The sequence below is a fragment of the Myxine glutinosa genome, chromosome 7 (assembly GCF_964187855.1).
Source record: "Myxine glutinosa chromosome 7, kmMyxGlut1.1, whole genome shotgun sequence".
Taxonomy (NCBI): domain Eukaryota; kingdom Metazoa; phylum Chordata; class Myxini; order Myxiniformes; family Myxinidae; genus Myxine; species Myxine glutinosa.
In genome coordinates, this window is record NC_136267.1 from 165,038,958 (window position 1) to 165,056,813 (window position 17,856).

At 40.5% G+C, this 17,856-nt stretch overlaps 1 protein-coding gene across 6 annotated transcripts in view; it reads left to right on the forward strand.

Annotated features, from left to right (window-relative positions):
* LOC137431810 (uncharacterized) overlaps positions 1 to 17,856 on the forward strand; it is a 368,459-nt gene that overhangs the window by 152,441 nt on the left and 198,162 nt on the right. For all 6 annotated transcript variants that reach the window (XM_068123528.2, XM_068123531.2, XM_068123532.2 and 3 more), the window contains exons 7-8: positions 6,133 to 6,325; positions 9,744 to 9,842. In XM_068123528.2, the coding sequence (XP_067979629.2) occupies positions 6,133 to 6,325; positions 9,744 to 9,842 (292 nt within the window). The remainder of the gene's footprint in view (positions 1 to 6,132; positions 6,326 to 9,743; positions 9,843 to 17,856) is intronic.

The following is a 17,856-nucleotide window of genomic DNA, read 5'->3' on the forward strand; positions in this document are numbered from 1 at the left end:
ACCGCTGACCCTATCGATGCTAAATTTTACAAATATCATCTAACAAGATTGTTGCATATCGTTTGAAGATGATGATGTCGTCGGTCACGTGGTTTGGCAGCCATCTTGCATAGAAAAACTAACCTTATCCAATCAACACGAAACTTCACAAATGTGATCCCCGACACATACACATGCAGAGTGCACATTTTTTAAGGTCATATGTCACGTGGTGTGGCAGCCATATTAGCTTGAAAGCCGATATTTTAAAAAATCCCTTCTCTGAAACTGCTTCACCAATCGATGTGAAACCTGTCCTGGCTGGTGAAAATGTGATACTTGAAAACAGCTGAAGGGATTTAAATCAAATTTGTTTATTTTTAGGACAGTGACCGGGGGCATCTACCCATTGTGGGACTGCGGAGGCATATTGGCAACACAGTCCCATTGCTATAGTTTCTATGTTTATATTCATTTACATTTTTCTTTTTCTTGTTTATTGTGATTTTTCATTTGTGCGGAAGTTGCTGAAGAAGAATTAGGCTGAGCTAAAATGTCTTCCACATGTCGTTATATTGATGATATTTGTGTGGTTAATTATAAATTTTTTGATAGGCTGATTCGCAGGAGTTACCCAGAAAGCCTGATAGCAGATAAGAATATCAATGATCATAGTGTTGTGGCAAATCTGGATGTGTTAGAGTTGGAAATAATTGTTTAAGTACAAATGTGGTTTTCCTGTCGTCTTGTATACTATTCCATCTAGTAATGTAATGTACCTGTTAAAAATGGTTACAATGTGTTTTCATCTCAGCTTATTATATTGTGCTAAAATTTGCTCTGTGAAGGATGATTTTGTGGTTCGTGCTAAGAAGATGTATTCCATTATGTTAGATAGGGGTTGTTGTGCTAATAGTTTGATAAGGTCACGTGACATTGTTTTTAGACGTCATTGTAATCTCTTGTTTAGGTTTGCTTGGTTTTCGTGTAAACAGGTTCCTGCAACATTGGAAGTTGAGTGAAATAATTAAAATAAAGAAATAATGGGGATTTGTATTATTGTTGTTGTTGCTTTTTGGTTTATATATATATATATATATATATATATATATATATATATATATATATATATATATATATATATATATATATACAGTCACGTGAAAAAGTAAGTACACCCCATGTAAAGTTTTGACTTTTTCAACGTATTTCAACATACACCTATTTGATCTTCATTTCAACAATATTGATAGATAAAGGTGATATAATATAACAAATATCATGAAACATTTACATTTTGTAGTCCATTGTATAATTTAAATAAACATAAATGCAAATTTCGCATGTGGAAAAAGTAAGTACACCCCTACATTTATCACTGCTTCAAATACCTAAAATTAGAATCAGGTGCACCAGCTCAGGTGCAAATGATTAGAACATCGTCAGAGAGCATCTTGGAGGAGCCAGTCTCATTTAAACCTCAGACATTTAGTTTGGTTTGCTCTTTGTTGTTGAAGTGTGCGGCGTCACCATGCCTAGATCAAAAGAGCTTTCTGAGGCCTTCAGAAAGAAGGTTATAGATGCCCTCAAGTCTGGGAAGGGATTTAAAAAGATCTCCAAACAATTTGAAATCAATCATTCGACTGTCCGGAAGATCATTTACAAGTGGAGAAGATTCCAAACAACTGCCAACTTGTTCAGGCCAGGCCGCTCCAGCAAGTTCAGCCCGAGAGCAGACCGCAAGATGCTGAAAGAAGTCTCTAAGAACCCCAGAATGTCATCACGGGACCTACAGGTAGCTCCTCCAACTGTTGATGTCAAAGTGCACGAGTCTACCATTAGAAAGAGGCTGCACAAATTTGATCTGCATGGGAGGTGTGCCAGGAGGAAACCTTTGCTGTCCAGAAAGAACATCAGGCTAAAGTTTGCCAATGAACACCTCTGCAAAGACCAGCACTTCTGGAACAATGTGCTCTGGACAGATGAGTCAAAGGTAGAGCTATTTGGCCACAGTACCAGAAGACATGTTTGGCGAAAACCAAAGACAGCATTTGACCACAAGAACCTGATACCAACTGTAAAGCATGGTGGCAGAAATATTATGGTTTGGGGCAGCTTTGCTGCATCAGGGCCTGGGCAGCTCACCATCATAGAATCCACTATGAATTCTTCATTGTACCAGAGGGTGCTTGAGGATAATATGAGGCCATCTGTCGGAAAGTTGAAGCTCAACCGAAGGTGGACCTTGCAACATGACAATGACCCTAAACATACCAGTAAATCCACCAAGGAAAGGCTGAAAAGTAAGAAATGGAGGGTTCTGGAATGGCCAAGTCAAAGCCCGGATCTAAATCCCATCGAGATGTTGTGGGGGGATTTGAAACGAGCTGTGCATTCAATTTTTTGTTGAATAAATTATTGCAAAGTCAATTTTTCATTGTTTTTGTTCAATTATATCACCTTTATCTATAGATACTGTTTATATGAAGATCAAATATTGATATGTCCACATATGTTAAAAAGATTTAAAAAACATTTCATGGGGTGTACTCTTACTTTTTCCACATGCGAAATTTTCATTTATGTTTATTTAAATGATACAATGGACTACAAAATGTAAATGTTTCATGATATTTGTTATATTATATCACCTTTATCTATCAATATTGTTGAAATGAAGATCAAATAGGTGTATGTTGAAATACGTTGAAAAAGTCAAAACTTTACATGGGGTGTACTTACTTTTTCACGTGACTGTATATATATATAAATAATCAAGCCGAAAGTGTGTCAGTGTTTACCGGAAAGGGAACTAGATTATATATATATAGAGGGCCTGTGTATTGATTTGTTAAGGTAAGAAGTAGTAAGGTATTTCTAGAATCAAGACAATATGTGAATGTGTGTGTGAATATGTGTGTGTGTGTGAATATGTGTGTATGTATGAGTGTGTGTGAATATGTGTGTGTGTGTGTGTGTGAATATGTGTGTATGTATGAGTGTGTGTGTGAATATATGTGTGTGTGAATATGTGTGTATGTATGAGTGTGTGTGTGTGTGTGTGTGTGTATATGTGTGTATGTATGAGTGTGTGTGTGTGTGTGTGTATGTGTGTGTATGTGAATATGTGTGTGTGAATATGTGTGTATGTATGAGTGTGTGTGTGTGTGTGTGTGTGTGTGTGTGTGTATGTGTGTGTCTGTGAATGTGTGTGTGTGTGTGTGTGTGTGTGAATATGTGTGTATGTATGAGTGTATGTGTGTGTATGTGTGTATATATATCGGTGTGTGTGTGTGTGTGTGTGTGAATATGTGTGTGTGAATATGTGTATGTATGAGTGTATGTGTGTATATGTCTGTCTGTGTGTGTGTGTGTGTGTGTGTGTGTGTGTGAATATATGTGTGTGTGTGTGTGTGTGTGTGTGAATATATGTGTGTGTGTGTGTGTGAATATGTGTGTGTGTGAATATGTGTGTGTGTTTGTGTGTGTATGTCTGTGTGTGTGTGCACGCAGATATGTGCTTTCTGTTGGTGTGCGTGATTTGGTGTGCATGGTTTTCTTTTTGTCCTCCATCTGTGCTTCTTCCTTTCTTTCTTTTTTCTCTCTCTATGAAGGGGTGGATCTTGCAAATGGTTTCTGTAAGCTTCACTTGGCTGCACCTGGATGTGTTTGAGGGTACAGGATTAGCAGATGAAACCAGAATCCTATCCAGGTTCGGCCTGATGGCTCCATCTTTGTTTTTTTGGGTTTCTCGTGATACTCCAGTGCTGTATTTGGTCAGTTATTTGATATAGCCATTAATACCCTGATATATTTGCCTTGGAGTGCTTGTATTGTCATTGTCATTCAATCAGACAAAATCACTCAACCATTTTCATGATTTCAGGAGTTTGAAAATTGCTCAAACATATATTAGAATATGGGAACTGGTCACGTGACTCCTGTAATTTCGTTTGGTTTCGATTTCCTTCATATTGTTGACTCTTAATTTAAAAGAAAAACTTTTTTGCATAACAGTCAATTCAATGCCAAATAATACTGCAAAGGATCTTTATGCTCCGTTGTGGGAATTGGGGGCACTGTTGGAAAAGGCGTAAGTGGGAAAAAAATTAATGTAAAGTGTTTGTCTCTGGTTATTAATTTTCTTCTCATTAAATTTCCACAACATTATTTCAGGATTGACAGATTTATTGTGACTTCCAAATGATGTCTCCTGCCAAGGGCCACAACGTTATTACGCTTGACAAGCGACTGAAAGTCATTGGACTGTTTGAGAAGTCTCAGCATGAATCAACCGAGTGCTCGAAAAATATGAGAGGCTCTCGATGTCAGCAAAATTGAAATTCGGAACATTTTGAAGGAAAAAAAAATCTGAACTTTTGGGTGAATTTCTTGTTCACTGTCCCCGATATACCATTTGAAGATGTAGCTTGAGTACGTCATGGCGGAAACACCATCCACTGAGCCCAAATTCAATCTGGGTTGTTGTCCCATGAGAGGATCTCGATGTTTGGACCACAAGTAGCCAGGACTGCTCACTCACAGTCCTGGTTACTTGTGGTCCCACCTCCACTCTCCTCCACATTCACCTACCCTTGGCTCCATAGTTTGCCACCTCTACGTAGATACAATATCCCATAAGCCGTGTTCTCCCTGAGCCTATTCTCCGGGTCAGGTGTGCTTCCCCCTTGCTTGGTGGTGCCCAGAGCCTTGGTAACAGGTAACAGGTAGGGATACCTGTTACCAGAGCCAGAGTACCAGTTCACTGGTAATTCTCTGCTTGTCGTTAAAGGCGGCAAAAAGGGTTGGCGTCAGGAAGGGCATCCGGCCGTAAAACATTGCTTCAAAAAGGGGACCGAAAAACAACAACAACCACAGTTCCCGAAAAAGGCCAACCCCTGCTTGCGGGGAAAAATGGCCTCTAAAGGTGTTTTTTTTTTTTTTCCCCTCTCCCCCACACTCCTGCCCCATTCCCACCTTATCTTATAATACTGAGAGAATTGATTCAATCCTTTGGTAAGCAAACACCACAAGTGCAACACACTCATAAAAATTGCAAATCAGGTGTACCTCATTTCCAACATGAATAACAAAAAATTCCAGCTGATTCAAAACAATGAATTACGCCTCAATCATTGAAACCTTCATTGTTTTCCTCAAGATCTTCCATCAAAACATCAAATCTAGGAACTATTCATGCAGCCACCAGAAAACGTGTTTTGGGTATACTAAGTAAAGTCTTGTGGAAGAGTTCGGTCTCAGGGAACATAACAGATCAAAAATGGACCAGGCCCACAAAACCAGTGGTGCCCGCCATAGCATCTTGGCATGAGAATCATTCAGGTCCTCAGACAGTCCCTTGGATACGTGAGCACCGAGTGATGACCCATATCTCCATGGCATCTCTCCGTGTGTATGCTCATGTTGTATATACTAGGGCATGCCCGTACTATATATAAGCTAGGACGTGCCCGTACGTGGGTGCCCGTTCCTTGCCAAAAAAAAAAAAAAAAAAACATGAATGGTTTGGTCCATTCGCAACGACCACAGAACCCCCCCCTCTATTTACATGCAATGGTTTGGTCCAAAGCGAACGGTTTGGTCCATTCGATGTGATTCGATGATTCGATGTGAATGGTTTGGTCCATTCGCAACGACCACAGAACCCCCCCCTCTATTTACATGAATGGTTTGGTCCATTCGCAAAGCCAAAGCGAACGACCACAGAACCCCCCCCTCTATTTACATGAATGGTTTGGTCCATTCGCAAAGCCAAAGCGAACGACCACAGAACCCCCCCCCCTCTATTTACATGAATGGTTTGGTCCATTCGCAACGGCAAAGCGAACGGCGAACGGCTAAATCGCCATAGCTCGGTAAGTACTTGTCCGATTAATTTCAAACCTTGAAAAGGCACATCCTCGGGTCCCCAGCAATATACCTGGCAAGTTTCAAGTATATCGGACCGGTAGTTGTCGAGAAACAGCGGTCACAGACAAACAGACAAACGTACAAACGTACAGACAGAGATTACTGGAATTATAGATAGATTGCATTTAAATTGATATTTATTGTTTCTAGGGTTGGAAAAATTGTAAGTTTTTTTTGTCTACATTTTGTCTGCATTCACTTTGTGTTATGCACTCTCTGCAGGTTACCGATACCTTAGTAGAAACAGAAACACACCTCCGGACTTCTCCTGACCTTCAGAAACCATCACACTTGGAAAATTCTCCTTCTTCCCCAGGAGATGAACAATGTCACGAGCCCAATGATGGGATCAAGGTTCATAAAATCAAGGAAATTAATGCGGTGGCTACGGGAGATTTACTCCACACAAGCCCAGGTATGAGCTTCTCTTACAAGGGGAAATAGACAAGTGGAGAATTGTGCAAATCATCAGATTTTCAAAAAATATTAGCTGTCGGCTGATGTGTGGTGAAAATATTTGTGATGGAAAGCAAAACAAGACCGATTGTCTAACAACGATGTAGCCGAGCTTGTTTGATACTTTGGTTGAAGAGGGTAGTATGACTTGGGTAGGGATACCTGTTACCAGTTAGAAAATAATGTAAGTATTAAAATTTTTTGGCTTCAGGCATGGACAGCCGGTTTGTGAAAGACTTGGGTAAAAATAAAAACGGTTTATGGCAAACGATGCACCAATAAATTCCACATTCCTGTGCCACCTTAAGTCGAACGTCAGGCCTTGACAGCACGTTCTCCATATTTTCATTCCAAACAGCATCATTCATCATTCCAATCAAAAAATAATGCTATGGTATTAATATAGCAAAATATAATGTTAAATCACGATTGTTTTGAGATATTATCAAACCAGCGAAACGCTATCATCTGTTAACTTCTGCATTTGGGAGCAAGGTCCGTGTCGATCGCGTTTCAAAATCATAATTTTATTGAGGAATTTCGGAAACCTCCCACCTACCTTACGACACCCGCTGGAGTCCTCCTCCTAAATCCCCCCTCTCACCCCAAAAAATGGAGGGCCTGACAAAGCCTGTCATCGCGTGTGAAACGTTTCTAGCAGGAAGGCACATCAGGACAAACAGGGGACAGAGATGGGGGGGAAGCTGGATATGAGAATAAGGATGGGGATGGGGTTTTTTGCAAACAGGGCGACCAATTGATCCGAGTGAAGCGACGGGAAGGCTCCGCTAGTTAATTACATTTCCAGATGTTTAGTTATTAAATTTATGCTTATGTAACATTTTTTAATATTCACAAGCCATAAAAAGAGAGAACCAGCTTAACTTATTTTACAAAGGCTGGCAGGATGGCCTCGAGGTACTGCTATGTACTACCTCCCCAAACCCCAGTTACGGTGCACCTCAGAGTCTGGAGTGGGAACACGGCAGAAAGATTTGTTATTTTGAGTGTTCTAATAAACCAGGGTAAAACCACACCAATGCATTTGTAGAAAAAAACAAGTAATTGTATTAAGAACTCTCACATACACAATGACACTATTAAAGAAAGTACAATGAATATATCACTTGCATCAACTGAACAATACATATGATGTACCATCATTCCCCGATGCTCCCAAAGCAATGAACTCACGATACGCCAAACGTGAGTGGAATGTAACATTTCCCAAAGCGGTGAAGGTCGAAATCGTGCAGAACGGCAAATAACAGGCAGGTATTGGTGCGGCTGTGAATGAGGAGTTACGAGGTGAGAGGTCGATATTGGAATTGAGCCGATAAGGAAACCAACGGCGCTCCACACTGGTGAGGTCGATATGGGAATCCCAATGACAAAACGAGATGCACCAAGCTGACAGCCTCTTCGAGGACAAAATGGCGTATCGGCCTGTAATGGAGGTGCTGGCTCCCTCCAAGAATGATTCACACTTTGTGACAAACCTTTGACGCAGGTTTAATTGCAATCGCAATATATGACGATGTCGCGGGCAATCCCTCCCCCCGGGAAGCCTCACCTCATTCGCGACCAATATCAAAAAAGTCTGCTCACAGCCTCGATGCGACTTTATGGCTGTCTCTCTCTCATGGCCGTCTTCTCCCTGCCGATCCTCCTCTCTCCTCTTCTGGTTCCTTTGCTGCGTTTTCCTTTTTCCTTCACAAACATTTATTTTTACCTTTTACTAAAGTCATCTCCATTTCACACAAAAAAAATCTCAACAACAATATTACCTGAAACTAAAAATCCTACAAGTACATAATGACAACAAAGGTGGAAGTGATGGATTCGTAACAGTACTCACATGGCAAATTCCCCTCTGAGCTGTTCTAGCTTGGGTAAGAATCCCAACCCATCTATAAACTGTCATCCCGGTGTTTCACAGACTGGGTGAATCATAAATGTGTGTACTGTTGCTCGGGTGAACATTAAATGGGCATCCCGTCTACCACAGACATTAGTTGGTAGACCTTAAAGATCCCACGGTATATTTCATGCAGTGTAGGTAAACTATCGCCAGCAGGGGAGCTGGTAAGGTGGGGGATAGAGAGGGGAGCCTGTGGGGGAGGCTGAGGAGGTCAGGCTGGAGGAGAAGCTTAGCTTTGATGAACTGGAAGGAGGCACTGCACAACCTAACGTTCCTCGTGCTCAGACCTGGAACTTCAGAAGATAAATCTTTTGAGGTGGGATGAGGATGGAGATGGGAGAAGGTAGGGTGAGAGGGAAGATGGGAGCAGGTGGGGTGAGGAAGAAGATGTGAGAAGGTGGGGGAAGGATAAAAATGGCAGGGTACTAGTGAGGGGAAATATTTGAGCAGTTGTGGTGAGATGGATGTACAAAGAGGGGACATGAAGTGGAGGGATGCTGAATAGAGGGACACAAAGGAAGGGGAGTGGTTGGGAGGACACGACCATGTAGAAGATGTGGGGGAGGGTACTAACATGGAGGGGGTTGACATCGTTCATCAATGGACGTGAAGGGGGATTGAATGTCCTGTGCAGACAACCTCCACAAATTACTGGACTTCTCAAGATTCTCGATCTGGATAAACAGAAATAGACATCTTTGGAGCGGTGAACTGAATGCTTGTTGAAGGCACGGAGGAATCTTTCAGTATTGATGGAGAGTTGACGGTCCAAGCGTTTCGGAGTGAATAGGCTTGGGAAATAAGCCTTGTGGAGAATAATGAGAATAAGAAAGCAAGAAGAAGAGGAATTTATCATGATAAAGGAGAACACATGTGTGTTCTTGATGTAGAAATAAGGAATGTGAATTGTATTTTTAAATGTTATTGAAACTTTTTGAAGGAAGAATTAAATATTTCATTCAAGCAATGTTCAGTTTCAAGATATTCAGAAAAGGAAGGGACAAAGAATGAATGAAGGAAGGTAGTACAGGCAGAATGAGTTTTTGATTTTTGCAGAGGTTTTTATTTATTTGTTTTTATTTATTGTTTTGTTTATTTGAGGAAACTGAAAGGACAATACTTTGGAGAAAGAAAGCATAATGAGGCACACAGCATCAGAGCAGAGAGATAATTTGTATGTCGACTGACTGAGGCATGGGCAAGTAGGCCAGACAACCACGGGAACACCAATTCGACAAAACAACACAACAATGTACTATTTAACATGGAAAATTGGATGAAAACACAAACAACACAAGGACGAAAATATAACAGAAAGACACAATGGATCTGGTTCGGAAACTTAGCTTTGATGAACTGGAAGGAGGAACTGCACAACATAACTAGCGTTCAATATGCTCGGACCCGGAACTTCACAAACTATCACACTTGGAACATCATTCTCCTTCTTCCCCAGGAGATGAACAATGTCAGGAGCCCAATGATGGGATCAAGGTTCAGAAGATCGAGGAAGTCAATGCGGTGCCTACAGGAGATGAACTCCACACAAGCCCAGGTATGAGCTCCTCTTATAAGGGGAAATAGACAAGTGGAGAATTGTGCAAATGATCAGATTAAAAAAAAAAATTCGGTGTCACGTGATGTGTGATGCAAATATTTGTGATGGAAAGCAAAAAAAATACAAAAGTTTTTTTTTTTTTTTAATAGAAACATGTGTAAAGTAAATAGCAGAAGTTTTCATTAATCACATTTCCAGATTTTTAGTTATTAAATTGATGGTGATGTAACATTTTTAACATTCACATGTCAGAAAAAGAGAGGCCCAGCTTAACTTATTTTACAAAGGTTGGCAGGATAGCCTCAAGGTCCACACACTCCCCTGTAAGCTGTCTAGTCTGGGTTTGAATCCAGACCGAGCTATAAACTGCCATCCCGGTGTTTCACAGGAAGGCTGATTCATCAATGTGTGTGTCTTCTATCGGATGGACATTAAACGGGCATTCCGTCCGCCACAGGCAATACTTGGTAGGTGTTAAAGATCACATGGTGTATTTCACGAAGAGTAGGCGAGTTATTGCCGCACGATGAACAAATTACAAATTCCTGCCCTAACCAGCAGAGGGCACTGCGTCAGCAGCACAGCCATTCCCTCAGCCAATTATGCTACCCCGCTGCCTTGTGCTCCATACGAAGAAGAAGAAGACATATTTTACAAAGGATCTAATGTTCCTAAATATGAAATAAAGTGGAGGGGTGCTCAATAGAGGAATACAGATTAAGGACGGAGTTGGGAGGATACGGCGATGTCGGAAATGTGGGTGAGGCTACTTATCATGGAGGTGTTTGAAACCGTTAATGGACATAAATTGGGGCTGAATGTCCTTTGCAGACAACCTCTGCAAACTGGACTTCTCAAGATTCCCTATCTGGATATACAGAGACAGACATCTTTGGAGGGGTGAAATGAATGGTTGTTGAAGGCATGGGACGGAAGAAAGTGGTGCTGCCAGTATGGATGGAGGATTGACGGTCTAAGCATTTAGGAATGAAATATGTTTGTGAAATAAGCCTTGTAAAAAGAATGAATAAACAAGAAGATGTCATACGTAGCACGATCGTTGCAAAATCCACCTCCCCTCCCCCCAAAAGGTTTAGAAACGGAAGATCTTAATCTAAAAATAGTTGGTTTTCCCAATTCAGTGAGTAACTATGAAAATGCTGTTTAATTTCCAAGTTAATAGGATTAAAATTGATGATTTTTCAGATGAAAATTTATGATTTCAGAAGTTTGACCTTGAGTTGACCTTTGACCTTTTGACCTTAGAATAGTTGGTTTCCCATTTCGGTGCGGCACTGTGCAATCGCTATATAATTTTCAAGTCAATTGGATGAAAATTGACAGCTTTTCAGATGAAAATGGATTTTGGAAGTTTGACCTGGAGTTGACCTTTGACCTTTTGACCTCAAAAATAGTTCGTTTACCAATTAATCGACTCGATATACAAATGCTGTTGAATTTCAAGTCGATCGGATGAAAAATGGCGATTTTAGAAATTTGACCTCCAAATGACCTTTGACCTCAAAATCAATAGGCTTTTCAATTGTGATGACCCCTACAACTTGGTGAAGTTTCATGACAATCGGTTTAGAATTGTGACCTGTAGGTGAGTGACAAACAGACAAACAGTATAACAAACGCAACCGACCAATATACGTACTTGAAAAATCTTTGATTTTGCAAGTAATAAGCCTCCTCTGATTAAGCATGAACAGATTTGTAGAGGAAAGAAAATAGATTGAGAGATTTCAGTAATATGTGGATGATAGGAAATATTGGGTCAATCGTGACACCTGGAATTTAAACGGTGGAAGCAGAGATCAGGTGAAAATCCACAAGTTTCTGGGGTAGATGCTTTCTCAGAACGGACAAGGGGGGAATCGATATTACAAAGAGAGCCATGTCCATCTGTTTGTTTGTTTGGCATGCGATAATTTGAGAATGGATTCACAGATTTCAATGAAACCAATGATGGTGGATTCAGGGAACTCTCAGGAAGGGCTGTGATGCAAAAAAGGAAGGTTTGTGTGTGGGTACATGGGCACACGTGGCGAAACTGCAAACGCCAACTGGTGACGCTGGTTATCTGCGCACGGAAAAGCAGGATCTCCCAGGAATCCTTTGTTGTTGCCCCATAGATGAGCCATTGCCGCAGGAATTGGTCGCTGACGGGACTTACATGCTAGAATTAGATACACAGGAAGCCTGGTGTTGGCTTAATGGTTAAGGTGGCTGGCATGGGGTCCGAGGGACCTGAGTTTGAATCCTGGTCAGCCGTTGAATTAACACCACGTGGGGTTGACTCAGCCTGCTCATCCTTCCAAGGTCGCCAGAATGAGCACCGGTGTGCTGTTAATGGGGGCACTGCCCTATTCCAACCGCACCACCAGCCAATGATGCTACCTGGAGTCCTGTGCTGCATACGAAAGAAAAAGAACAAGTTACACAAGGGATAATTGAAGAAGAATAAGTTCTTTCCCCATCCAAAACCTTGATCTTTTCTACCCCTGATAATTCACCCCAGATCCACTTTTCTGAAATACCGACTTATTTACTGGAAGTCCGAGCAGTGTCCATGTGTTTTTTTTTTTTTCCCTCTCCCACCCCCCACCTCTCTTCCCATGCCTCCTCCACCCCAAGCCCTCTACCTCCCACAGATCTCCCGATGTCCCTGTTCTCAAATGTCGTCCTTGTGTGCTTCCCCCCCCTCCCCCCATCTTGTCTCCCGCTCCCTTCATTTCGTCGTATGTGTCCGTTTTTTTTTTGTCATTAATGTTAGCTCTTACACGAGCCTCGATCTTGTATACAAAAAAAAAAAAAAAAAAAAAAATAGATAATATTTTATTTGTGTTTCGACTTGGGAAATGATTCATTCTTCCACAGATGAAACATCTCACTGATGTGCATGATTCCGCATGACTTCAGCATGCTATAACATCTTGCGGAACATTGAAAACCCATTTGCTATGATTAATTTTTGCTGCAAAGGTTTCCCAGCCACAGATAGATAATGGTACGTGTCGGGATGTTAATCACTGCCGTCTCATTTCGACCTAAAATGTCAACATTATTTTTTTTTTCCCAGGACAAAAATCATGTGCACACGGTATCGGTGTTCTGGCTTTCAGTTCAAGATGAAGAAACTTATTTCCGATGTCATAATCCCATTCTTACCATTAACTTCATCTCAATTAACATCTCCTTCCTTTGGCATTTACAGGCAGGTCATTTAACTTGGATACAGCACACAATGGCTTCTCTTTAAAAAGGAGACTATATGGCATTTTTAACATCCATAACTTGGAGAGAGAGGGAGTAACTTGCTTTCATTAAATACTTGTAGGTTATGCTTGTACGTTGTAAGCAATAACAGACCATGCTCCGTACGTATGTACATAATAAATAGACGCTTTATGAGTATAGCCAAGCATCGCCGACCTACTGCTAGATATCATTTTAGGTTTTGTTTATTTTGGAGGTTTTTACGGACGTGTGTTTACAGTATTTTATGTAAATTTTCATTTACGAACACTTTTTCTTTTTTTCATTTACAGACATTATTGTTATGTTTATTTCACAGTATACAGTTAAAGAAATAACAATTTTCAAACACGACATATTGATTGAGGTTTTATTTTATTTCTTTATGAGGTGTTTTGTGAGGTGAGGTGAGGTGTTTTGAATTACTTAGTGGTGAGGTGTTTTTAAATGACGTGGTCGTGAGGTGTTTATAATTTCGTAGCTGTGAGGTGTTTTTATTACGTGTTTTATGGCTGTGAGGTGTTTTTAATTTCGTGGTGGTGAGGTGTTTTTAATTTCGTGGTGGTGAGGTGTTTTTAATTTCGTGGTGGTGAGGTGCTTTTAATTTCGTGGTGGTGAGGTTTTTAATTTCGTGTTGGTGAGGTTTTTAATTTCGTGGTGGTGAGGTGTTTTTAATTTCGTGGTGGTGAGGGTTTTAATTTCGTGGTGGTGAGGTGCTTTTAATTTCGTGGTGGTGAGGTGTTTTTAATTTCGTGGTGTTGAGGTTTTTAATTTCGTGTTGGTGAGGTTTTTAATTTCGTGGTGGTGAGGTGTTTTTAATTTCGTGGTGGTGAGGTGTTTTTAATTTCGTGGTGGTGAGGTGCTTTTAATTTCGTGGTGGTGAGGTGTTTTTAATTTCGTGGTGGTGAGGTGTTTTTAATTTCGTGGTGGTGAGGTGCTTTTAATTTCGTGGTGGTGAGGTGTTTTTAATTTCGTGGTGGTGAGGTGTTTTTAATTTCGTGGTGGTGAGGTGTTTTTAATTTCGTGGTGGTGAGGTGCTTTTAATTTCGTGGTGGTGAGGTTTTTAATTTCGTGTTGGTGAGGTTTTTAATTTCGTGGTGGTGAGGTGTTTTTAATTTCGTGGTGGTGAGGTGTTTTTAATTTCGTGGTGGTGAGGTGCTTTTAATTTCGTGGTGGTGAGGTGTTTTTAATTTCGTGGTGTTGAGGTTTTTAATTTCGTGTTGGTGAGGTTTTTAATTTCGTGGTGGTGAGGTGTTTTTAATTTCGTGGTGGTGAGGTGTTTTTAATTTCGTGGTGGTGAGGTGCTTTTAATTTCGTGGTGGTGAGGTTTTTAATTTCGTGGTGGTGAGGTGTTTTTAATTTCGTGGTGGTGAGGGTTTTAATTTCGTGGTGGTGAGGTGTTTTTATTACGTGCTTTATGGCTGTGAGGTGTTTTCAATTTTGTGGTGGTGAGGTGTTTTGAATTACGTGGTGGTGAGGTGTTTTGAATTACTTGGTGGTGAGGTGTTTTGAATTACTTGGTGGTGAGGTGTTTTGAATTACTTGGTGGTGAGGTGTTTTGAATTATGTGGTGGTGAGGTGTTTTAAATTACTTGGTGGTAAGGTGTTTTGAATTACTTGGTGGTGAGGTGTTTTGAATTACTTGGTGGTGAGGTGTTTTGAATTACATGGTGGTGAGGTGTTTTGAATTACGTGGTGGTGAGGTGTTTTAAATTACTTGGTGGTGAGGTGTTTTGAATTATGTGGTGGTGAGGTGTTTTAAATTACTTGGTGGTAAGGTGTTTTGAATTACTTGGTGGTGAGGTGTTTTGAATTACTTGGTGGTAAGGTGGTTTGAATTACTTGGTGGTGAGGTGTTTTTAAATGACGTGGTCGTGAGGTGTTTATAATTTTGTGGCTGTGAGGTGTTTTTATTACGTGTTTTATGGCTGTGAGGTGTTTTTAATTTCGTGGTGGTGAGGTGTTTTTAATTTCGTGGTGGTGAGGTGTTTTTAATTTCGTGGTGGTGAGATGTTTTTAATTTCGTGGTGGTGAGGTGTTTTTATTACGTGGTGGTGAGGTGTTTTTAATTTGGTGGCTGTGAGGTGTTTTTAATTTTGTGGTGGTGAGGCGTTTTTAATTTCGTGGTGGTGAGGTGTTTTTAATTTCGTGCCTGTGAGGTGTTTTTATTACGTGGTGGTGAGGCGTTTTTAATTTCGTGGTGGTGAGGTGTTTTTAATTTCGTGGTGGAGGTGTTTTTAATTTTGTGGTTGTGAGGTGCTTTTAATTTCGTGGTGGTGAGGTTTTTAATTTCGTGGTGGTGAGGTGTTTTTAATTTCGTGGTGGTGAGGTGTTTTGAATTACGTGGTGGTGAGGTGTTTTGAATTACTTGGTGGTGAGGTGTTTTGAATTACTTGGTGGTGAGGTGTTTTGAATTACTTGGTGGTGAGGTGTTTTGAATTATGTGGTGGTGAGGTGTTTTAAATTACTTGGTGGTGAGGTGTTTTGAATTACTTGGTGGTAAGGTGTTTTGAATTACTTGGTGGTGAGGTGTTTTGAATTATGTGGTGGTGAGGTGTTTTAAATTACTTGGTGGTAAGGTGTTTTGAATTATGTGGTGGTGAGGTGTTTTGAATTACTTGGTGGTAAGGTGTTTTGAATTACTTGGTGGTGAGGTGTTTTGAATTACTTGGTGGTGAGGTGTTTTGAATTACTTGGTGGTAAGGTGTTTTGAATTACTTGGTGGTGAGGTGTTTTGAATTACTTGGTGGTGAGGTGTTTTGAATTACTTGGTGGTGAGGTGTTTTTAAATGACGTGGTCGTGAGGTGTTTATAATTTCGTGGCTGTGAGGTGTTTTTATTACGTGTTTTATGGCTGTGAGGTGTTTTTAATTTCGTGGCTGTGAGGTGTTTTTATTACGTGTTTTATGGCTGTGAGGTGTTTTTAATTTCGTGGTGGTGAGGTGTTTTTAATTTCGTGGTGGTGAGGTGTTTTTAATTTCGTGGTGGTGAGGTGTTTTTAATTTCGTGGTGGTGAGGTGTTTTTATTACATGGTGGTGAGGTGTTTTTAATTTCGTGGCTGTGAGGTGTTTTTAATTTCGTGGTGGTGAGGCGTTTTTAATTTCGTGGTGGTGAGGTGTTTTTAATTTCGTGCCTGTGAGGTGTTTTTATTACGTGGTGGTGAGGCGTTTTTAATTTCGTGGTGGTGAGGTGTTTTTAATTTCGTGTTGGTGAGGTGTTTTTAATTTTGTGGTGGTGAGGTGCTTTTAATTTCGTGGTGGTGAGGTTTTTAATTTCGTGGTGGTGAGGTTTTTAATTTCGTGGTGGTGAGGTGTTTTTAATTTCGTGGTGGTGAGGTGTTTTTAATTTCGTGGTGGTGAGGTGTTTTTATTACGTGCTTTATGGCTGTGAGGTGTTTTTATTACGTTTTATGGCTGTGAGGTGTTTTTATTACGTGTTTTATGGCTGTGAGGTGTTTTATTACGTGTTTTATGGCTGTGAGGTGTTTTTATTACGTGCTTTATGGCTGTGAGGTGTTTTTATTACATGTTTTATGGCTGTGAGGCGTTTTATTAAGTGTTTTATGGCTGTGAGGCGTTTTATTACGCGTTTTATGGCTGTGAGGCGTTTTATTACGTGTTTTATGGCTGTGAGGTGTTTTATTACGTGTTTTATGGCTGTGAGGTGTTTTCAATTTTGTGGTGGTGAGGTGTTTTGAATTACGTGGTGGTGAGGTGTTTTGAATTACTTGGTGGTGAGGTGTTTTGAATTACTTGGTGGTGAGGTGTTTTGAATTACTTGGTGGTGAGGTGTTTTGAATTATGTGGTGGTGAGGTGTTTTGAATTTTGTGGTGGTGAGGTGTTTTGAATTACTTGGTGGTGAGGTGTTTTGAATTACTTGGTGGTGAGGTGTTTTGAATTACTTGGTGGTGAGGTGTTTTGAATTATGTGGTGGTGAGGTGTTTTGAATTACTTGGTGGTGAGGTGTTTTGAATTACTTGGTGGTGAGGTGTTTTGAATTACGTGGTGGTGAGGTGTTTTAAATTACTTGGTGGTGAGGTGTTTTGAATTACTTGGTGGTGAGGTGTTTTGAATTACTTGGTGGTGAGGTGTTTTGAATTACTTGGTGGTGAGGTGTTTTGAATTACGTGGTAGTGAGGTGTTTTGAATTACGTGGTGGTGAGGTGTTTTAAATTACTTGGTGGTAAGGTGTTTTGAATTACTTGGTGGTGAGGTGTTTTGAATTATGTGGTGGTAAGGTGTTTTGAATTACTTGGTGGTAAGGTGTTTTGAATTACGTGGTGGTGAGGTGTTTTGAATTACTTGGTGGTGAGGTGTTTTGAATTATGTGGTGGTAAGGTGTTTTGAATTACTTGTTTTGTAAGGTGTTTTGAATTACGTGGTGGTGAGGTGTTTTGAATTACTTGGTGGTGAGGTGTTTTGAATTATGTGGTGGTAAGGTGTTTTGAATTACTTGGTGGTGAGGTGTTTTGAATTACGTGGTGGTGAGGTGTTTTGAATTACTTGGTGGTGAGGTGTTTTGAATTATGTGGTGGTGAGGTGTTCTAAATTACTTGGTGGTGAGGTGTTTTGAATTACGTGGTGGTGAGGTGTTTTAAATTACTTGGTGGTGAGGTGTTTTGAATTACGTGGTGGTGAGGTGTTTTGAATTATGTGGTGGTGAGGTGTTTTGAATTACTTGGTGGTGAGGTGTTTTGAATTACTTGGTGGTGAGGTGTTTTGAATTACGTGGTGGTGAGGTGTTTTGAA